Source organism: Anopheles arabiensis, chromosome X (genome assembly GCF_016920715.1).
Source record: "Anopheles arabiensis isolate DONGOLA chromosome X, AaraD3, whole genome shotgun sequence".
Classification (NCBI taxonomy): Eukaryota; Metazoa; Arthropoda; class Insecta; order Diptera; family Culicidae; genus Anopheles; species Anopheles arabiensis.
In genome coordinates this window covers 12,806,347-12,823,444 of record NC_053519.1, presented here as the reverse complement: position 1 = coordinate 12,823,444, position 17,098 = coordinate 12,806,347, and the positions used below count along the sequence as shown (strand labels likewise).

Here is a 17,098-nt window from a genome sequence, read left to right as displayed (position 1 = left end):
CTGCAATCAATGCAACAATTTGTTCTCACCAGAGAAAGCAATAAAAAAAGGGATCACATTTCCTTCAGGATTGTTTGACATAAAACAGCACACCAGAACCAGAAAACCTCCTAGGAGAATGCGTAGGCGTGGCAAAAAGGAAAAGGCTAGCGACACGAACATATGCGAAAAAGGAAGAGAAAATAACCTTCCCACAATAGAACTTGAAGAAATTAGTATATAAGAATTCATTTTGAATCTGAATAAACACTTACAATTCTGACGCCTAACTGTGCACCCGTGTACAGAGTTTTTTTTTCTGAACCGATCAACTAACTTTCCGCGACTTCGCGAATTTCATATCCGAAATTAATATCGGTTATCAGCCCAGAAATTCCAAAACTACATCAATTTCTTGTCAATGACAACTTTCTACTTTCAAAATCAAAATCGTCGTATCTACGAATCGTCGTAACTCGAGGGGGTCATATCTCGAGGGACGCCTGTAGATGCAAAACTTCATTCATTCACTGGATGGCATTTGGACGCGCGGAATAAAATCGATCAAACGGACTAGAATATTGGTTCGCATCAAGTAATGATTATTGCAAGAATTCCATAAGCTAAGCGATAACATGTAATGCATTAAACTACTACCACTAGGCGTGAGCGTTTGTTTGCTGTCAGCGACACGGTGCGCATCGCCCGCCTACTTGTGCAGCACGGAGCGGGAAGACTCTTTCCCCAGTGGGGTACGCTTTGGAAGGGGAATGCGGCTCACCCTGGCCGGCGAGTGCAACGGCTTGACGTCGGCCCACTCCTTCAGCCCCCTCGGCAGCGGTATCTTCGATAGGCCCGGTTTGCCAGCGCCGCCCGCGGACAGTCTGCGCTCCGGGCCGGCCGCCGGTGCCGGATCGGTTAGCACCTTCGGCACGTGCACCGAGAGCGTCGGCTTTTCCAGCACGAACGTGCCCTGGCGCACCAGCGTGACGGTGGTTGATTTGGCAGCCGGTTTGCTAACAGCAACTGCTGCTGCTGCTGCTGCTTCGGCGGGCGCCTTTTTGACGGGCTTCGGCGTCACCCGCGGACCGTACACCGAAGCGAACCGTTTCGGCGACGGCCGATGGGTGGGACTCTTCGTGGCGGAGCTGGGTCGTCCGGTGACGACTGGCGCCGCTGGACGGCCCCGTGCCACCTTCGCCACGCTCTCGACGACCGGTTTCGCAATCTTCGCGCGGGCTGGATCCTTCTTGGGGCTTTTGGGCTCCGGATGTTTGTTGGTTTTCCCCTAAAAAAACACGAAACATTTCCCTCATTAGTCGAATTTCGCAACGATGAAGGATCTCTCTTTTACCTTCAAATCTTCCAATCGCGTTTTATTGTTGATCGCGTGCATGGCGAGCTGCTTTCTTGGAGTGGCGTTCGCCATCGCCACCGGTCTACCGCCCGCTGTGGCCGTTTGCTCGCTGATCGGTGGCAGACAGTCGGCGTTCAGCGTGCTCACCACCGGTTCATTGCGCGGTACGGGTTGCATCGACATCTGGTACAAAATCGACGGCGGTTCCACGCTGTCCAGGTTGCACTCCGCGTTCACTAGCTGCAGCTGCCACTCGTCCTGCAGCATGGGTTCCAGCTTGAGGGCGGAGTCGCAATAAACGCTCGTCACCTTCTCGCCGATCTTGAACTGTATGCCCGCCAGCTCATCGCGAGCTGCTCCACCACCGAACATGTCCGTTTCGGGCTGCCTCGCTGGACCGGTCTGGTCGCCTGCAGGTAAGAGCGGAGAGTTAGCGAAACGGCACGGAGGAGGACGCTCCTATCGTTCGCCTACTGTTGTGGATAGACGTGCCGAGCCCTGGATTCGCCGTAGCAGTTGCGTTGCTGCTGGTCGACATCCAGGAATCGACACTGCGCTCACGCACACTACCACGCCGCACTTAGCGATGCGCGCTAACTGTGTGCAGAGCGCACCTAACGCAGGAGTGTGTAACAGGCTACCGGTCGAGCAGGGCTCCCGGTAGGGCTCACGGTGCGGCTCGTGAGCGCGGCCCCATACTTCAATGTATTGTATGTTTTGTGTTATTATTTATTATTTAATTCGTTTAATAAATGTGTAAATGTGCAAAACATAAAACCTACTTACCACGCACTTGCTGACCTTTGCCCGTGATCCCTGCCGCAATCGCTTCGTCCAGTAGATGCTCATCCGTTTCGGATTCGACCGACGGTGAGCTGACGACGGCAATTTCGCGCTTTTTCGGGAATCCCTCCTTCCCCAGCGAATCTATTAACTTGCGATCCATGCTGTTGGAGGAGAGAATAACAGTTGGTGTGGATTGGTTAGAGCAGCCTTCTTCAAAATGATGAAAGTTTTATCTCATTGTATGCTACGATCAGTTGGACACGATACAAATATTTGCACGAGTTGTTCGCGCAACGCGAATGATAAGAACTCAACCCGTTTGTAAACACAACAACACAAGTGTCATTTGCGCACAGACCAAGGTGGATTTAAAAATATCAGGTGGTGGACTCTAGCAAGGTGGAAAATAGAGGAGGTGTCTTCTTAGCGTTTGGCATGTTGCCATTTTGAGATTCATTTTGACAACAGCCGTCGATATTTGTTTACAGGCAGCATCAGCATTATAACTTGTAAAATGCCGATTTATGGAGTGTGGATGCAAAATACATTTTTTTAGTGCTAAACAACTGTTTATCAAACGAAAACAATTCATTTATCATATCCAAATACCAGCAACATTCGTCGCATTTGACAACTGCCGTCGATCCTGGTTTTGTGCTTTTTTCTAAAGCCTCGATGCCCAATTGTTCTACATGACGACACCTCCTTTCTACCCACTTTGGACTCTAGTGCATTTTGACAATTCGTCACTTGACGTAAGGTCCCCTGTATTCAAACTTTGTTTGCATTTAGTAAATTTGTTCATATAATTTATCTACCCCATTTTTTCGATTAAATATTCTTTAAAAATGTATTTTGGACTTTGCGAGTTCTTATTTAAAATTAAAACATGGATTAAAGTGTGTTATTTTGTGTTATTCCGTGAATTTATTCTATAATTCATTGTGTTTTCAACATTTTTGATGATAAAAATTAAGAAATCATTATTTTTTTCAATTTTCACATTAATTCCTTACTTTTTACGAGCCGCATAGACAATTTACGTGAGATTAGAACTCTTACTCACATGATTTTAAATTTCATGCATAAACAAATCATCAAATCTTTTGTTAATATATCTCATTTTTTCAATAAAATGAAAAGACACACAAAAATGCACACCTAATTACAAAGAAATCTGTTCTATTTCCCAAGTGCCACAAATCCACTAAACGACCACTAAATGGCTTCTAAACGACTCAAGCACTCTACCTAAACGGAATATAGAAAGACTTCGTTTAGCAGACGGCAAACGACTCATGCATTCTAAAAATAGCAAAAAAGCTGGTGGCGCCATCTGTTTATGGGATAGCCAACCAGTTGAGCTTCCTCGCTTGGAGGAGAGCTTTCTCATTTCCTCTGAACTGTTGTATGGTTTCGCATTGAAATTATGCATCGTTAGAACTAGAACGGCGATACGAATGTTTAAATACTAAACTCCAATGGAAACCACCAGCACTGAAGCAAGTGAGAATTGAGTAATGGTCGTTGGTGTTGATACCCACGTATCTGACCACACGACCATTCATATAGATTTTTGCTCAGAAAGTTAGAAGGCTATATAGGTCATGATAAGATGAAACTTGTTGAAACTCATTGCGATTAATCTGTGGCGCTTGGGTTGCTAAGCTTTGTGTGCGGAAACCAATGGCTAACGGTTCTAAAATGACGTAAAGTCCCTCAACTATGGCGACCCCCCAAAGGTCCTAATCCACCACCTGATATTTTTAATCCACCTTGGCACAGACCGAGAAACGGGAAGCGGGTGTCAAAATCCTTTTCTTGCAATGTGTTTCGGCAAGTTTCATCTTATCATGACCTATATAGCCTTCTAACTTTCCGAGCAAAAATCTATATGAATGGTCGTGTGGTCAGGTCAGATACGTGGATATCAAAACCAACGACCATCACTCAAATCTCACTTGCTTCAGTGCTGTTGGTTTCCATTGGTGTTTAGTATGCAAACATTTGTATCGCCGTTCTAGTTCTAGCGATGCATAATTTCAATGCGAAACCATACAACAGTTCAGAGGAAATGAGAAAGCTCTCCTCCAAGCGAGGAAGCTCAACTGGTTGGCTATCCCATAAACAGATGGCGCCACCAGCTTTTTTGCTATTTTTAGAATGCATGAGTCGTTTGCCGTCTGCTAAACGAAGTCTTTCTATATTCCGTTTAGGTAGAGTGCTTGAGTCGTTTAGAAGCCATTTAGTGGTCGTTTAGTGGATTTGTGGCACTTGGGAAATAGAAAAGATTTCTTTGTAATTAGCTGTGCATTTTTGTGTGTCTTTTGATTTTATTGAAAAAATGAGATATATTAACAAAAGATTTGATGATTTGTTTATGCATGAAGTTTAAAATCATGTGAGTAAGAGTTCTAATCTCACGTAAATTGTCTATGCGGCTCGTAGAAAGTGAGGAATTAATGTGAAAATTGAAAAAAATAATGATTTCTTAATTTTTATCATCAAAAATGTCGAAAACACAATAAATTATAAAAAAAATTCACAGAATAACACAAAATAACACACTTTAATCCATGTTTTAATTTTAAATAAGAACTCGCAAAGTCCAAAATACATTTTTAAAGAATATTTAATCGAAAAAATGGGGTAGATAAATTATATGAACAAATTTACTAAATGCAAACAAAGTTTGAATACAGGGGACCTTACGTCAAGTGACGAATTGTCAAAATGCACTAGAGTCCAAAGTGGGTAGAAAGGAGGTGTCGTCATGTAGAACAATTGGGCATCGAGGCTTTAGAAAAAAGCACAAAACCAGGATCGACGGCAGTTGTCAAATGCGACGAATGTTGCTGGTATTTGGATATGATAAATGAATTGTTTTCGTTTGATAAACAGTTGTTTAGCACTAAAAAAATGTATTTTGCATCCACACTCCATAAATCGGCATTTTACAAGTTATAATGCTGATGCTGCCTGTAAACAAATATCGACGGCTGTTGTCAAAATGAATCTCAAAATGGCAACATGCCAAACGCTAAGAAGACACCTCCTCTATTTTCCACCTTGCTAGAGTCCACCACCTGATATTTTTAAATCCACCTTGGTCTGTGCGCAAATGACACTTGTGTTGTTGTGTTTACAAACGGGTTGAGTTCTTATCATTCGCGTTGCGCGAACAACTCGTGCAAATATTTGTATCGTGTCCAACTGATCGTAGCATACAATGAGATAAAACTTTCATCATTTTGAAGAAGGCTGCTCTAACCAATCCACACCAACTGTTATTCTCTCCTCCAACAGCATGGATCGCAAGTTAATAGATTCGCTGGGGAAGGAGGGATTCCCGAAAAAGCGCGAAATTGCCGTCGTCAGCTCACCGTCGGTCGAATCCGAAACGGATGAGCATCTACTGGACGAAGCGATTGCGGCAGGGATCACGGGCAAAGGTCAGCAAGTGCGTGTAGTAGGTTTTATGTTTTGCACATTTACACATTTATTAAACGAATTAAATAATAAATAATAACACAAAACATACAATACATTGAAGTATGGGGCCGCGCTCACGAGCCGCACCGTGAGCCCTACCGGGAGCCCTGCTCGACCGGTAGCCTGTTACACACTCCTGCGTTAGGTGCGCTCTGCACACAGTTAGCGCGCATCGCTAAGTGCGGCGTGGTAGTGTGCGTGAGCGCAGTGTCGATTCCTGGATGTCGACCAGCAGCAGCGCAACTGCTACGGCGAATCCAGGGCTCGGCACGTCTATCCACAACAGTAGGCGAACGATAGGAGCGTCCTCCTCCGTGCCGTTTCGCTAACTCTCCGCTCTTACCTGCAGGCGACCAGACCGGTACAGCGAGGCAGCCCGAAACGGACATGTTCGGTGGTGGAGCAGCTCGCGATGAGCTGGCGGGCATACAGTTCAAGATCGGCGAGAAGGTGACGAGCGTTTATTGCGACTCCGCCCTCAAGCTGGAACCCATGCTGCAGGACGAGTGGCAGCTGCAGCTAGTGAACGCGGAGTGCAACCTGGACAGCGTGGAACCGCCGTCGATTTTGTACCAGATGTCGATGCAACCCGTACCGCGCAATGAACCGGTGGTGAGCACGCTGAACGCCGACTGTCTGCCACCGATCAGCGAGCAAACGGCCACAGCGGGCGGTAGACCGGTGGCGATGGCGAACGCCACTCCAAGAAAGCAGCTCGCCATGCACGCGATCAACAATAAAACGCGATTGGAAGATTTGAAGGTAAAAGAGAGATCCTTCATCGTTGCGAAATTCGACTAATGAGGGAAATGTTTCGTGTTTTTTAGGGAAAACCAACAAACATCCGGAGCCCAAAAGCCCCAAGAAGGATCCAGCCCGCGCGAAGATTGCGAAACCGGTCGTCGAGAGCGTGGCGAAGGTGGCACGGGGCCGTCCAGCGGCGCCAGTCGTCACCGGACGACCCAGCTCCGCCACGAAGAGTCCCACCCATCGGCCGTCGCCGAAACGGTTCGCTTCGGTGTACGGTCCGCGGGTGACGCCGAAGCCCGTCAAAAAGGCGCCCGCCGAAGCAGCAGCAGCAGCAGCAGTTGCTGTTAGCAAACCGGCTGCCAAATCAACCACCGTCACGCTGGTGCGCCAGGGCACGTTCGTGCTGGAAAAGCCGACGCTCTCGGTGCACGTGCCGAAGGTGCTAACCGATCCGGCACCGGCGGCCGGCCCGGAGCGCAGACTGTCCGCGGGCGGCGCTGGCAAACCGGGCCTATCGAAGATACCGCTGCCGAGGGGGCTGAGTGGGCCGACGTCAAGCCGTTGCACTCGCCGGCCAGGGTGAGCCGCATTCCCCTTCCAAAGCGTACCCCACTGGGGAAAGAGTCTTCCCGCTCCGTGCTGCACAAGTAGGCGGGCGATGCGCACCGTGTCGCTGACAGCAAACAAACGCTCACGCCTAGTGGTAGTAGTTTAATGCATTACATGTTATCGCTTAGCTTATGGAATTCTTGCAATAATCATTACTTGATGCGAACCAATATTCTAGTCCGTTTGATCGATTTTATTCCGCGCGTCCAAATGCCATCCAGTGAATGAATGAAGTTTTGCATCTACAGGCGTCCCTCGAGATATGACCCCCTCGAGTTACGACGATTCGTAGATACGACGATTTTGATTTTGAAAGTAGAAAGTTGTCATTGACAAGAAATTGATGTAGTTTTGGAATTTCTGGGCTGATAACCGTTATACACATTTGGGGGGTTTTACAAGTAGGGTTTCGGATGATGAGTTTGTAGCGGTTTTACTCACGTCCGTTCTCTTAGGTTGGTGAATTAGAAGAGAGCGTTTATTCGTATAATCGTAGGGAGATTGTGTGGTCGGCTCAGAGGCCGGTTTATGTCCTCAAGTTGAGCGTTTGTACCATTATATATTCACCACATCACATCCCCCTTTCTTTTAAAATGTCCTTGGCTGGTAAATATTCCTACCGTAGCGCGATTGGTGAACTGGTATGCGTTTAGTCTCTGAGTGTTGCTGTGTGTTTTTCTCTACTTCGCTGTCTTGGTTCTCGCTATCTACATCGGCTTAAGCCGATCAATCGAGATTGAGGCTTTTTTTCCTTTCACTTCGAGTGTGTATGTTTTTTTGTTCCTGTCTAATACTTTGTAAGGACCGTCATACGGAGGTGTTAGTGATGGCCTGATCTTATCTACTCGCACAAATACATGAGTACAACTATCTAAACTCGAATGTACGTAAACTCCTTTGTTTGTGTTATGATTGGATGTTTGTGTTGGCTTTAGCTTCCTCATCACTACTCTCAAATTGTTTACAAATTCGCACGTTGCATTCGCTATCGTTTTGTGCATTTGCTATCGTATCGAGCAACGGTTGCTCCTATATCTTCTTTTAACGTCGATCGCATTCCTAACAAAACGAGTGGTAGTGTCTCAGTCCACCTGGATCGATCGTGGCACATTAGAGCTGCTTTAAGTTGGCGGTGAACTCGTTCGATGTGCCCGTTTGCCTGAGGATGGTAAGGAGAAGATTTGAGGTGATCAATACCGAGTGTTTCGGAAAGCTTTTTGAACAGATCGCTTTCAAACTGTCGACCGCGGTCGGTGGTGATTTTGCTAGGTACACCAAACCTAGCAATCCAGTGTGTGACGAATGCGCGTGCGACGGTATCAGCCGTCATGTTTGGTAAGGGAATCGCCTCCGGCCAACGCGTAAACTTATCGATAAGGGTTAAACAATAGGCATTTCCTTCGGACGGAGGTAAAGGGCCGATGGGATCCATGTGCACGTGCTGGAATCTGTGTTGTGGTACTTCGATGTGTTCTGCTTCGGTGAAATTGTGTCTAGTTACCTTGCTTCTTTGGCATTCTATGCAGTTTTTTACGAATTGTTTACTGTCCTTTCTCAGGGCTGGCCAAACGTAGCGTTGTGAAACGAGATGCGTGGTAGCTCGAATGCCGGGATGAGAAATACCATGTATTTTTTTAATTACGTGTGCTCGGAGTGCTTCGGGAACTAGTGGTCGGATTTCTTGTGTGGAAACGTCGCAATATAGTGTACCTTTTTTCGATGGTAGTTCTAATTCCTTCAGAACAATTGAGCTAGATTGTGGTGGGTATCTTATGAATTTTTGTATGTCATTATCCATTCTCTGTAGCTCTGCCATTTTTTCGTAATCGATGGAATCGGAAGAGACGGCTTCGATGCGACTTAGCATGTCTGCAACGTTGTTTTCGTTACCAGGGATGTGGCGAATATCTGTAGAATATTCGCTAATGAAAGCCAGTCGTCGCTGCTGAGTGGGGTTAGCTCGCTCTGGACGTTGGTGAAACGCCGTCACTAAGGGCTTGTGGTCGGTGTAAATGCAAAATGTTCGTCCTTCAAGAAAATCGCGAAAGTATTTAACTGATTCATATATGGCATACAGTCCCCTATCATACGTGCTTGCTTTTAGCATGCTGGTGCATAGTTTTTTTGAAAAGAATGCTAAGGGTGTTATGCCTTTTTTCCACCTGATGGAGTGCGCCTCCTATGGCTACATTCGAAGCGTCGACGTACAAGCTGAGTTTAGCATATGGTGATGGATGAGCGAGTAATGTTGCACTCGCCAATTCTTTTTTAGAGTTTTCAAATCAACCCGAACGTCATAAAGTTAAACTCATACAAGCCAAACGGAGAGGTTATGGCTGTTTTTGGGATGTCTTGCTTTGCAGTATATTGCATACGTCTTGTATGTGTGGTATAGGATATCGGTCTGGTTCGGTCACCGCGTTTAAGCCTCTGTAGTCGCCGCACGGTCTCCAGTTACCGTTAGGTTTTTTAACCATGTGCAGTGGACTGGCCCAGCTGCTTTTAGACGGTTTGCAAATGCCTTGTTCAACCATGTATTGGAATTCGGTTTTAGCTGCTTGTAGTTTTTCTAAAGGCAATCTGCGTGGTTGGCAGAAAATAGGCGGGCCAGTAGTGAGTATTTGGTGTTCCACCGTTTTAGTAGTTTTATGTTTAGTGTTCAGCTTTGAGCCGGTCTCGTAGTACAGTCGTCAACTCGTACGACTTAACAACATGCCCGTCATGGGTTCAATCCCCAAATAGACCGCGCCGCCATACGTAGGACTGACTATCCTGCTATGGGGGGGAATCAATTAGTCACTGAAAGCCAAGCCCACAAGTGGGTACAGGCAGGCCTTGACCGACATCGGTTGTTGAGCCAAAGAAGAAGAAGAAGTTCAGCTTTGTGATATCTTTGTATCGTTCAACTATGCTGGCAAATTGTTTGTTTATGCAAATTGTTGAAATAGTATTCTTATTTTGACTTTTTGTATTTTGAATCTCGAGTTTTGTCGAGTTGTCTATTAATCTCTTTCTCTTAGCATCGGCTAATAGATCATAAAACTCGAGAAAATCCGCACCTATTATAGGCGTACTGACGTCGGCGACAACAAATGTCCATGAGAATTTTCTCTCGAGTCCCAAATCAAGACTTAACGTTTTTTTCCCATATGTAGCTATTTGTGTGCCGTTTGCGGCTGAAAGTTTTCGTGAAGGCGAAGGGTTAAGTCTCTCTTTCGTATTTGGTGGAATAACCGATATCTCGGCGCCGGTGTCGATTAAAAAACGGTGATGTGAAATGTTATCGGTAATGTGTATTCGGCATATTTGTTCAGAGTTAGTGTTAGTGTTGCTTTCACTTCTCGCAGGTGCTAACGATGGTGAGTGCGGTTGAGGTCGATCTACGGTGTGTGCGTTGCCAGGTGCGAGTGGTGTCTCACCGTGAGTGATGGTGTTCTCGGCAAATCTGAGTGTTTCAGAACGTGTAGCGTTTGGTGGTACCCAAGCGGAAATTTTCGGACGATAACTCATACACTCTCATAATTTGACAAGCAATATATGATTGTATGTGTGGTTCTTCCAGTCGTAACATTTCGCTCTCCAAGCCAAGCGTTGAAGCAGGTTATGTGTATTTCTTTTTTTGACTACTATGTTTAGTTTGCATTTAAATCAGTTGTGTTCTTTCGTATCGTATCATTCATATAAATACCAACAATTTAAAAACTATTTAACCTCAAAATGTCTAACGCTAGACGTGAAATGAAGATAGCAAATATGCCATTGCACGCTGTTGTGGTTATGTGCCGAAAAAAGTCTGAATCTCGTACACTGTTTCGTTTGTCAAATCGTGCACGAAATAACAATCGAAAAAACAGCCGAAAAGTGACATTTTCACTCGTTTGGGTATGTGCCGAAAAAAGTCTGAATCTCGTACACTATTTCGTTTGTCAAATCGTGCACGAAATATCAATCGAAAACTCAGCCGAAAAGTGACTTTTTCACTCGCTTGGGTATATGTGGTTCAGTGTATGGTGAGTGGCTTCGTGGTGCGCTATGGGATGATCAAATGAATGTTTGAGTTCGTGTTGCGCTATGTGGTGATGAAATGAATGTTTGAGATGGTTTTACGTGAGTGTCTCTTGCTGGGTGTAAAAATCGAACTATTTTTTTGGTTGTGTTGGCATCAGCTCGTCGAAAAAAATGCATCGAGTGTTATGATCATTTGGATGATCTTTCTCACATCTTTCGGCTTTGTTGCCAAAACGCAAATGAAACCAGCATATCCATCTGCGCGGTGATTTGTTGCGTGGTTGAGAGGGGGAACGTCTGCCCCATGGCTCTCTTATTCTGGAACGTTGCCGAGGTCGATGCTCGTACGCTCTAGGTTGTTGCACTGCGAGCACTTCCTCAAGACGCTGCGAAAGGGCTTCGATTTTGCACTCTAGGGCAGCGATTTGTGCCGTCGGCTCGTGACGGTTTTCAGCGGATCGTGCGCTCACTGCTAAGACATCGCTATGGGGGGCTTCCATAATTTTGTCAGCTATCGTAGCTTGCTCGTCTAATGACGCGGATGGCACTGCTGCTATAATTGACCGTATCGTTGGTGTTAGCGCTCGCAACCAAATGTTGGATAGTATGGTGTCAGGGCAATCGTCTCCTCCCATTCGACGCATTTGGGCCAGGAGTTGGCTTGGTTTTTGGTCGCCGAGGGATACGCCCGATAAAAGGCTGGTCAACCTTTGGTTCTCCGAGGGCTGAAAATAGTCGATGACGGCCTTCTTAATCGTTACGTATTTGCCGATTGTGCCCGCTTTGTTGCATACTGCGATGGCGGAGTGAAAGTGTTTGGCTTGAGACCCGAGTGCAACAATAACTGCATTGAACTTGTGCTTGTCGAGTTTCACTGCATTCACGTAAAACGCTGCCTCGAGACACTCGAACCATGTCTCCACATCTTTCGTATCGAACGTCGGGAAACTGATACGCGGTCCCGTTGCCGCGATCTCCTATTCCTCTTCGATAGGCCCGGCAGTTTCGGGTGTCGTCATTTCGGGCAGCCAAAAAAAAAATGGAAAAAATCGTGTAAAAATTCACTTTCGGTCACGATCACGTCGGGGTCACCAGTTTGGGGGGTTTTCCAAGTAGGGTTTCGGATGATGAGTTTGTAGCGGTTTTACTCACGTCCGTTCTCTTAGGTTGGTGAAATAGAAGAGAGCGTTTATTCGTATAATCGTAGGGAGATTGTGTGGTCGGCTCAGAGGCCGGTTTATGTCCTCAAGTTGAGTGTTTGTACCATTATATATTCACCACACACACATTTCCAAAAAATCCTCAACCTCCTTGAACCTCCTCCATCCTTGAGAATTTATATTTTGTACGGCTTTTAAAACATAATTATTACTTTATCGAACATTATTTTAAATTAAATACACGATATCATAAATTCCAACTCTTCAACTTCGGTTATAAACTTTGTATTCATAGATATTCGACATACGACTTTTTCGACTTACGCCTTGCTTTGGGACATTTGTTCAGTCCCAAATACAGTCGTATCTCGGGGGACACCTGTATTCCTATTCCCGCGCGTGCCGTGTGCCCAGTGCTGTCGTGCGAGTTGGCGGAGGTGTTGCGAAGCAAAACAAATAGTTGCAACATTTCGGCATGCACTCGCCACGTCACGGGCTGTTAGTAAGAATTGATTTACCCTTAAAAGCCAACAAACATCATCATGATCTACAATCGACGTTAAGTTACCGCGTCTGCGCGCGCATATGATATTCCGCTAATGTTTTATTTAAGTTATAATTTTCTACTGCGAGCTTACCGCTTACTGCACCGCAAACTAGTTAATCAAAAAACAAACAAACAAACAACACAGAAACAACCGATATGCTAAATTATAAAGCGTTTCTATTTACGAGCTAGCGCTGGTTAAGTAGTGTTGGCTGGTAGTGAATGCGTTTAGGATTAGAGTCTACTACTATATGTCGAATTCAGGTATGCGTGGTAATATTACACAGTTCATTGAAGTTAAGTACAGCATGAGACCACGGCTAGCCAATGCGATGCGTATCAAGTTGGTCAGCGGTCAGTAGGATTAGCAAAGTCTCTCGTAAAATATAAATTGCAAATTAAAATGACAAGTTGCGTCCGTGTATTGTTTCCTCACCATAACAAACAACCGCATTAGTGATGACATCGCTGTGGCAAAGCAATTGTGCACTGTTGAAATGTTTCATATTCGGGTAGACATAGTTGCTTTCCTTCTCTTGCAATGATGGTATTGTTCCGAGAGCAAAATATCACGTATTTGCTTCTTCTTCTTCTTCTTCTTCTTCTATTTGGCGTAACGTCATACGCGGACATTTGTTTATTTGTTTATTTGTTTATTTGTCATTTAGTATCTTGCATAGATTTGCTGCGACACTTACTTATATAATAAATCCTTAATTCATCTACAAACTTAGCTACAGCGCTATCAATAAGCAAAGGAGAGACGATTGGTTTTAAACTGAGCTATACTAATATTGAAGTCAAAGAATCTTTGGTATTTGTTGAACCTATGTATCATTTGGTTAATAGGCGCATTGTAGGCATGTGCAGATCATGAGAACGTAGGGCATAGCATCTCACGTGTCCTGAGAGGTCGTTCAGGAGCATAAAGATTCAGCTTTTCTAGCAGGTAGGGAGAGTCTATGTCCCCGCTGATTAACTTCGCGACAAAAGTAGCTTGTAATGCCTGACGTCTATGTTCTAAGGTTTGTAGACCAAAAAGCATGCACCGTGACAGGTAATCGAATTGTTGTGATGAAGCCCATTGTAATCGGTATATTGCTATTCTGGAGATTCTTTTTTGTATGCTTTCTATCCTAGCCTTCCACACGTGAAAGTATGGGGAGAAAAGAACTGAGTTAGACTCTAGGATGGAACGTACTAATGCGGAATATAATGTTTTCAGACATATTGGATCTTTTATCTCAAGAGTTTGCCTAGTTACAAATCCTAACATCCTATTGGCCTTGGTAATTATAGAGTGGTAATACTCGCGAAAGGATAGTGATGAATCAAGGATCACACCAAGATCCCTGACTGATGACACGCGAGACAAATTGTAACTGTGCAATGAGTAACAAAAGTTTAAAGGGTTTCGTTTCCTGCTGAATGTAATCGCACTGCATTTATCCACACAGAGGCTTAGTTGGTTTGCCACACACCAATTGCTGAATAGGTTGAGATTGTTCTGGAGCGCGAAACAATCATCGATTGACCTGATAACTTAAAAAAGTGTAATATCATCAGCATAAAGTAGTACAGAATGTTTTGGGAGAATAAGAGTCACGTCGTTTATGTAGAGTGTAAATAATAGTGGCCCCATGTTGCTGCCTTGGGGAACTCCTCAAGTATTTGTGAATGGTTGCGAAAAGATGTTCTCTATTCTTACAGAATACATTCTGTCCGTCAGATATGATTTCAACCAATCGATGACAAGAGGTGAAATACGAAGCTTGGCGAGTTTTGCAAGAAGGATGTTGGTGGGGGAGGGGGCGGCAGAAGGGTGCAACTGCCACCGCAACTTGGCCAAGGATGGAAGAAGGGAAAGGAGGAACAAACCGGTGAATAAATTCGACCGGAATTGCCACAGGAAAGGGAAGGAATAGAACCTGACTGGTTGTTGGACGTGCCGAACTAACCAGGTCGAGGGAGGGGGAGGAAGCGACTAATCGAACTGATCAGGTCGAGGGTGGGAAAAGGAGAGGAAGCGACTGATCGTTGGACTATGCCGAACTGATCGAGTCAAGGTGAGAGGATGAGGAGGGGCCAAGGGGGGAGTGAGCAAATTGACCAACTGCGCCAGAGAGCGCCCAAGAGTGTCCAGCTGTAGCTACCTGCCAAGGACTACCGAAGGATTCTAGGGCTGTGTCGAGTTGAGGATATGAAATAAATTTCGACTCCGAACAATTTGCCTTTTCTCTCTAATCTCATTTGGATTTATTTCTGCGCATCCTATGGCCTAAACACAGGCATGCGCCTCTAGCGATTGTTACATTTGATTACAAGGTTACAAATTACATCATGGCTCCTTATCGAAGGAACAGTGGTAATCTGCCATGATGTTAATTTTCGCATCGATTGGTAGTCCTGCAGGTTGCATATCTGCAGGCGGATATATGTTACAAATCCAACAGATGTTGTGATTGATGCTATCATACGCAGCTTGGAAATCAGTGTACACTGTATCCATTTGATATTCCGATTCGAACGATATATGACATTTCGAAACGAAATAAGCAAAGTTGGTGGTTACGGATCGTTTAGGTACGAAACCATGTTGATCAACCGATATGTAATTGATACATGACCTTACTAGGACGTCGTAGATTATGATTTCCAAGATTTTTGTAAAAGTGAATGGATATGTTATTTCACGATAGTTTTTTGCATCATTCTTGGGTTCTCTTTTAAGGATAGGTATCATCCATGAGAATTTCCACGGCTCAGGAAAGATCTCCATTTTAAGCGATTCTGTAAAAACAGTCTCTAGAGGAGCGTGTAAGACATCAGCGCACTTTTTCGCTACGATGGTTGGTATCCCATCGGGCCCCGGATTATATGAAGTTTTCAGTCGATTGATGGCATTACAGATGATATCAGCATTAATATCGATTAATATCATTATGTTAATATCATTTAGCGAAATTCATAAAGCGTCAGAATGTGTGTATTCTAAAGCTGCCTCAAGCATCGATGAGGTAGTAGTATGAGCAGCATAAACGCTTTTGAACTTTTCAGCGAATAGTGGACATATGTCGTAACGATTGTCTGCATGTTTATCGTTCCAAACAAGATGATTAGGTGCGCCGCTGTCCTTTCGTTTACTGTGCATGAATTGCCTGAATAATGTTGGGCAACCCATGAACTGTGACATGCCGGCCTATACAGGCATTCGAGACTTTATAAGCTTGATGGAGAATAAGATGTAATTCCAAGAATTAGGCTCTGGTATGATAATTCTGAAGTCAAATACACTGGAACCTTAAACACATAGGTTTCAGCGTTCTTATTCCATTTGTTTACAGTATTGCAGCATTTATTTCCATTCCATTCCTGATATGATGGAATTCTGCATCTGAGAAAAAGCTTACAATCGTTATATGCGGAGAAAAGGCACTCTTCATATAATGTTAGTGAGAGGCGAATGCTACAAAGTCTCTTAAAAACTAATGGAGTGGTACATGGAGTGACAAGCGTCGATAAACAATATCGTTCTACACCTACTGTGTAGTTTTCGGAGCAACATATTTTTTCGCCTCATTAAGCGTTTCGTGCTAGTTTGAAGTACGTACGGCCGTCGCGCGGCTAAGCTTACACAAACATCATCCTACGCGGAAGGTTGTGAAATTATTTTTGCAGAAGAGACGAGATGTTCCTGCTTGCCCGCGTGCGCCTGCAACACGGTGTAATGGCTTCGGTGTGAACATACGCACACAGAGAGGCTGATGTTCTCAGGAATGATGTCTTGCAATCTAAGTAGAACGTTATTCATAGCAAAAGAAGAAAGAAAATAAAGAAGACGTATTTGCGTACGGTTTCGTGTAAAGCTTCTGTAAACTAGCCGTACGAACCAAGCCATCCGGTCAGGTCTCCGGCACTTGAGGCAAAGAAACAAAATGGAGAGAAAGGATTTTAAAGTTGAAAAGCGCACGCCACGCCACGCTAGAATCTGCTACGCTGAACTTTGCTCATAATTTATTTAAATGACCCGTTTGTCCGATGTTAATGGACCTTGAGTGAAGTTTGTGTGTGTGTGTGTGTGTATGTTTGATCTCCATGTCGTTGTCCTGTGAGGCAAAAAAACGGAATGACTTTTCTATGCGTTTTTTTTATTACTTTGGTTGAGATAAGTACGGCGTGCGGACTAACGGTGGCTGAAAGAAGAGTACTCGACTCGGTCAGGTCAGCGATGTTTACCGAGCGGCTAAGTGTAGAGCTTTTTGTCCTTTTTTTGTCTCCCCCGAGTTCTCTGGACTTTGACTCGGGGCGCTGGTGCTTTCGAACTCCACTGAAGCAGAGCTCAGACACTCGTACCTCGTCAGAGCCACCTGGCCCGGGAGCTTCCCAGTATTGGTGCTGATAATTAATGCA

The 17,098-nt window shown here is 44.8% G+C and overlaps 1 protein-coding gene across 1 annotated transcript; it reads right to left on the bottom strand.

Moving 5' to 3' along the window:
* Window positions 1-497: 497 nt before the first annotated feature.
* On the bottom strand, window positions 498-2,364 carry LOC120905869. The gene is made up of 3 exons (XM_040317140.1): window positions 2,123-2,364; window positions 1,334-1,746; window positions 498-1,267 (listed from the first exon to the last, which is right to left on the bottom strand). The coding sequence occupies exons 1-3, from the start codon at window positions 2,280-2,282 to the stop codon at window positions 689-691; spliced, it is 1,152 nt and encodes a 383-aa protein (XP_040173074.1). The 5' UTR covers window positions 2,283-2,364; the 3' UTR covers window positions 498-688.
* Between the last annotated feature and the right edge of the window lie 14,734 nt (window positions 2,365-17,098).

Excerpts from the sequence above, each read along its gene's own strand:
- LOC120905869 (XM_040317140.1), bottom strand. The coding sequence starts at position 2,282 with ATGGATCGCAAGTTAATAGATTCGCTGGGGAAGGAGGGATTCCCGAAA. Across the intron at positions 1,747-2,122 it reads CAAAGGTCAGCAAGTGCGTG|GCGACCAGACCGGTCCAGCG; the intron begins GTAAGTAGGTTT and ends TCTTACCTGCAG. Across the intron at positions 1,268-1,333 it reads CGCGATTGGAAGATTTGAAG|GGGAAAACCAACAAACATCC; the intron begins GTAAAAGAGAGA and ends GTGTTTTTTTAG.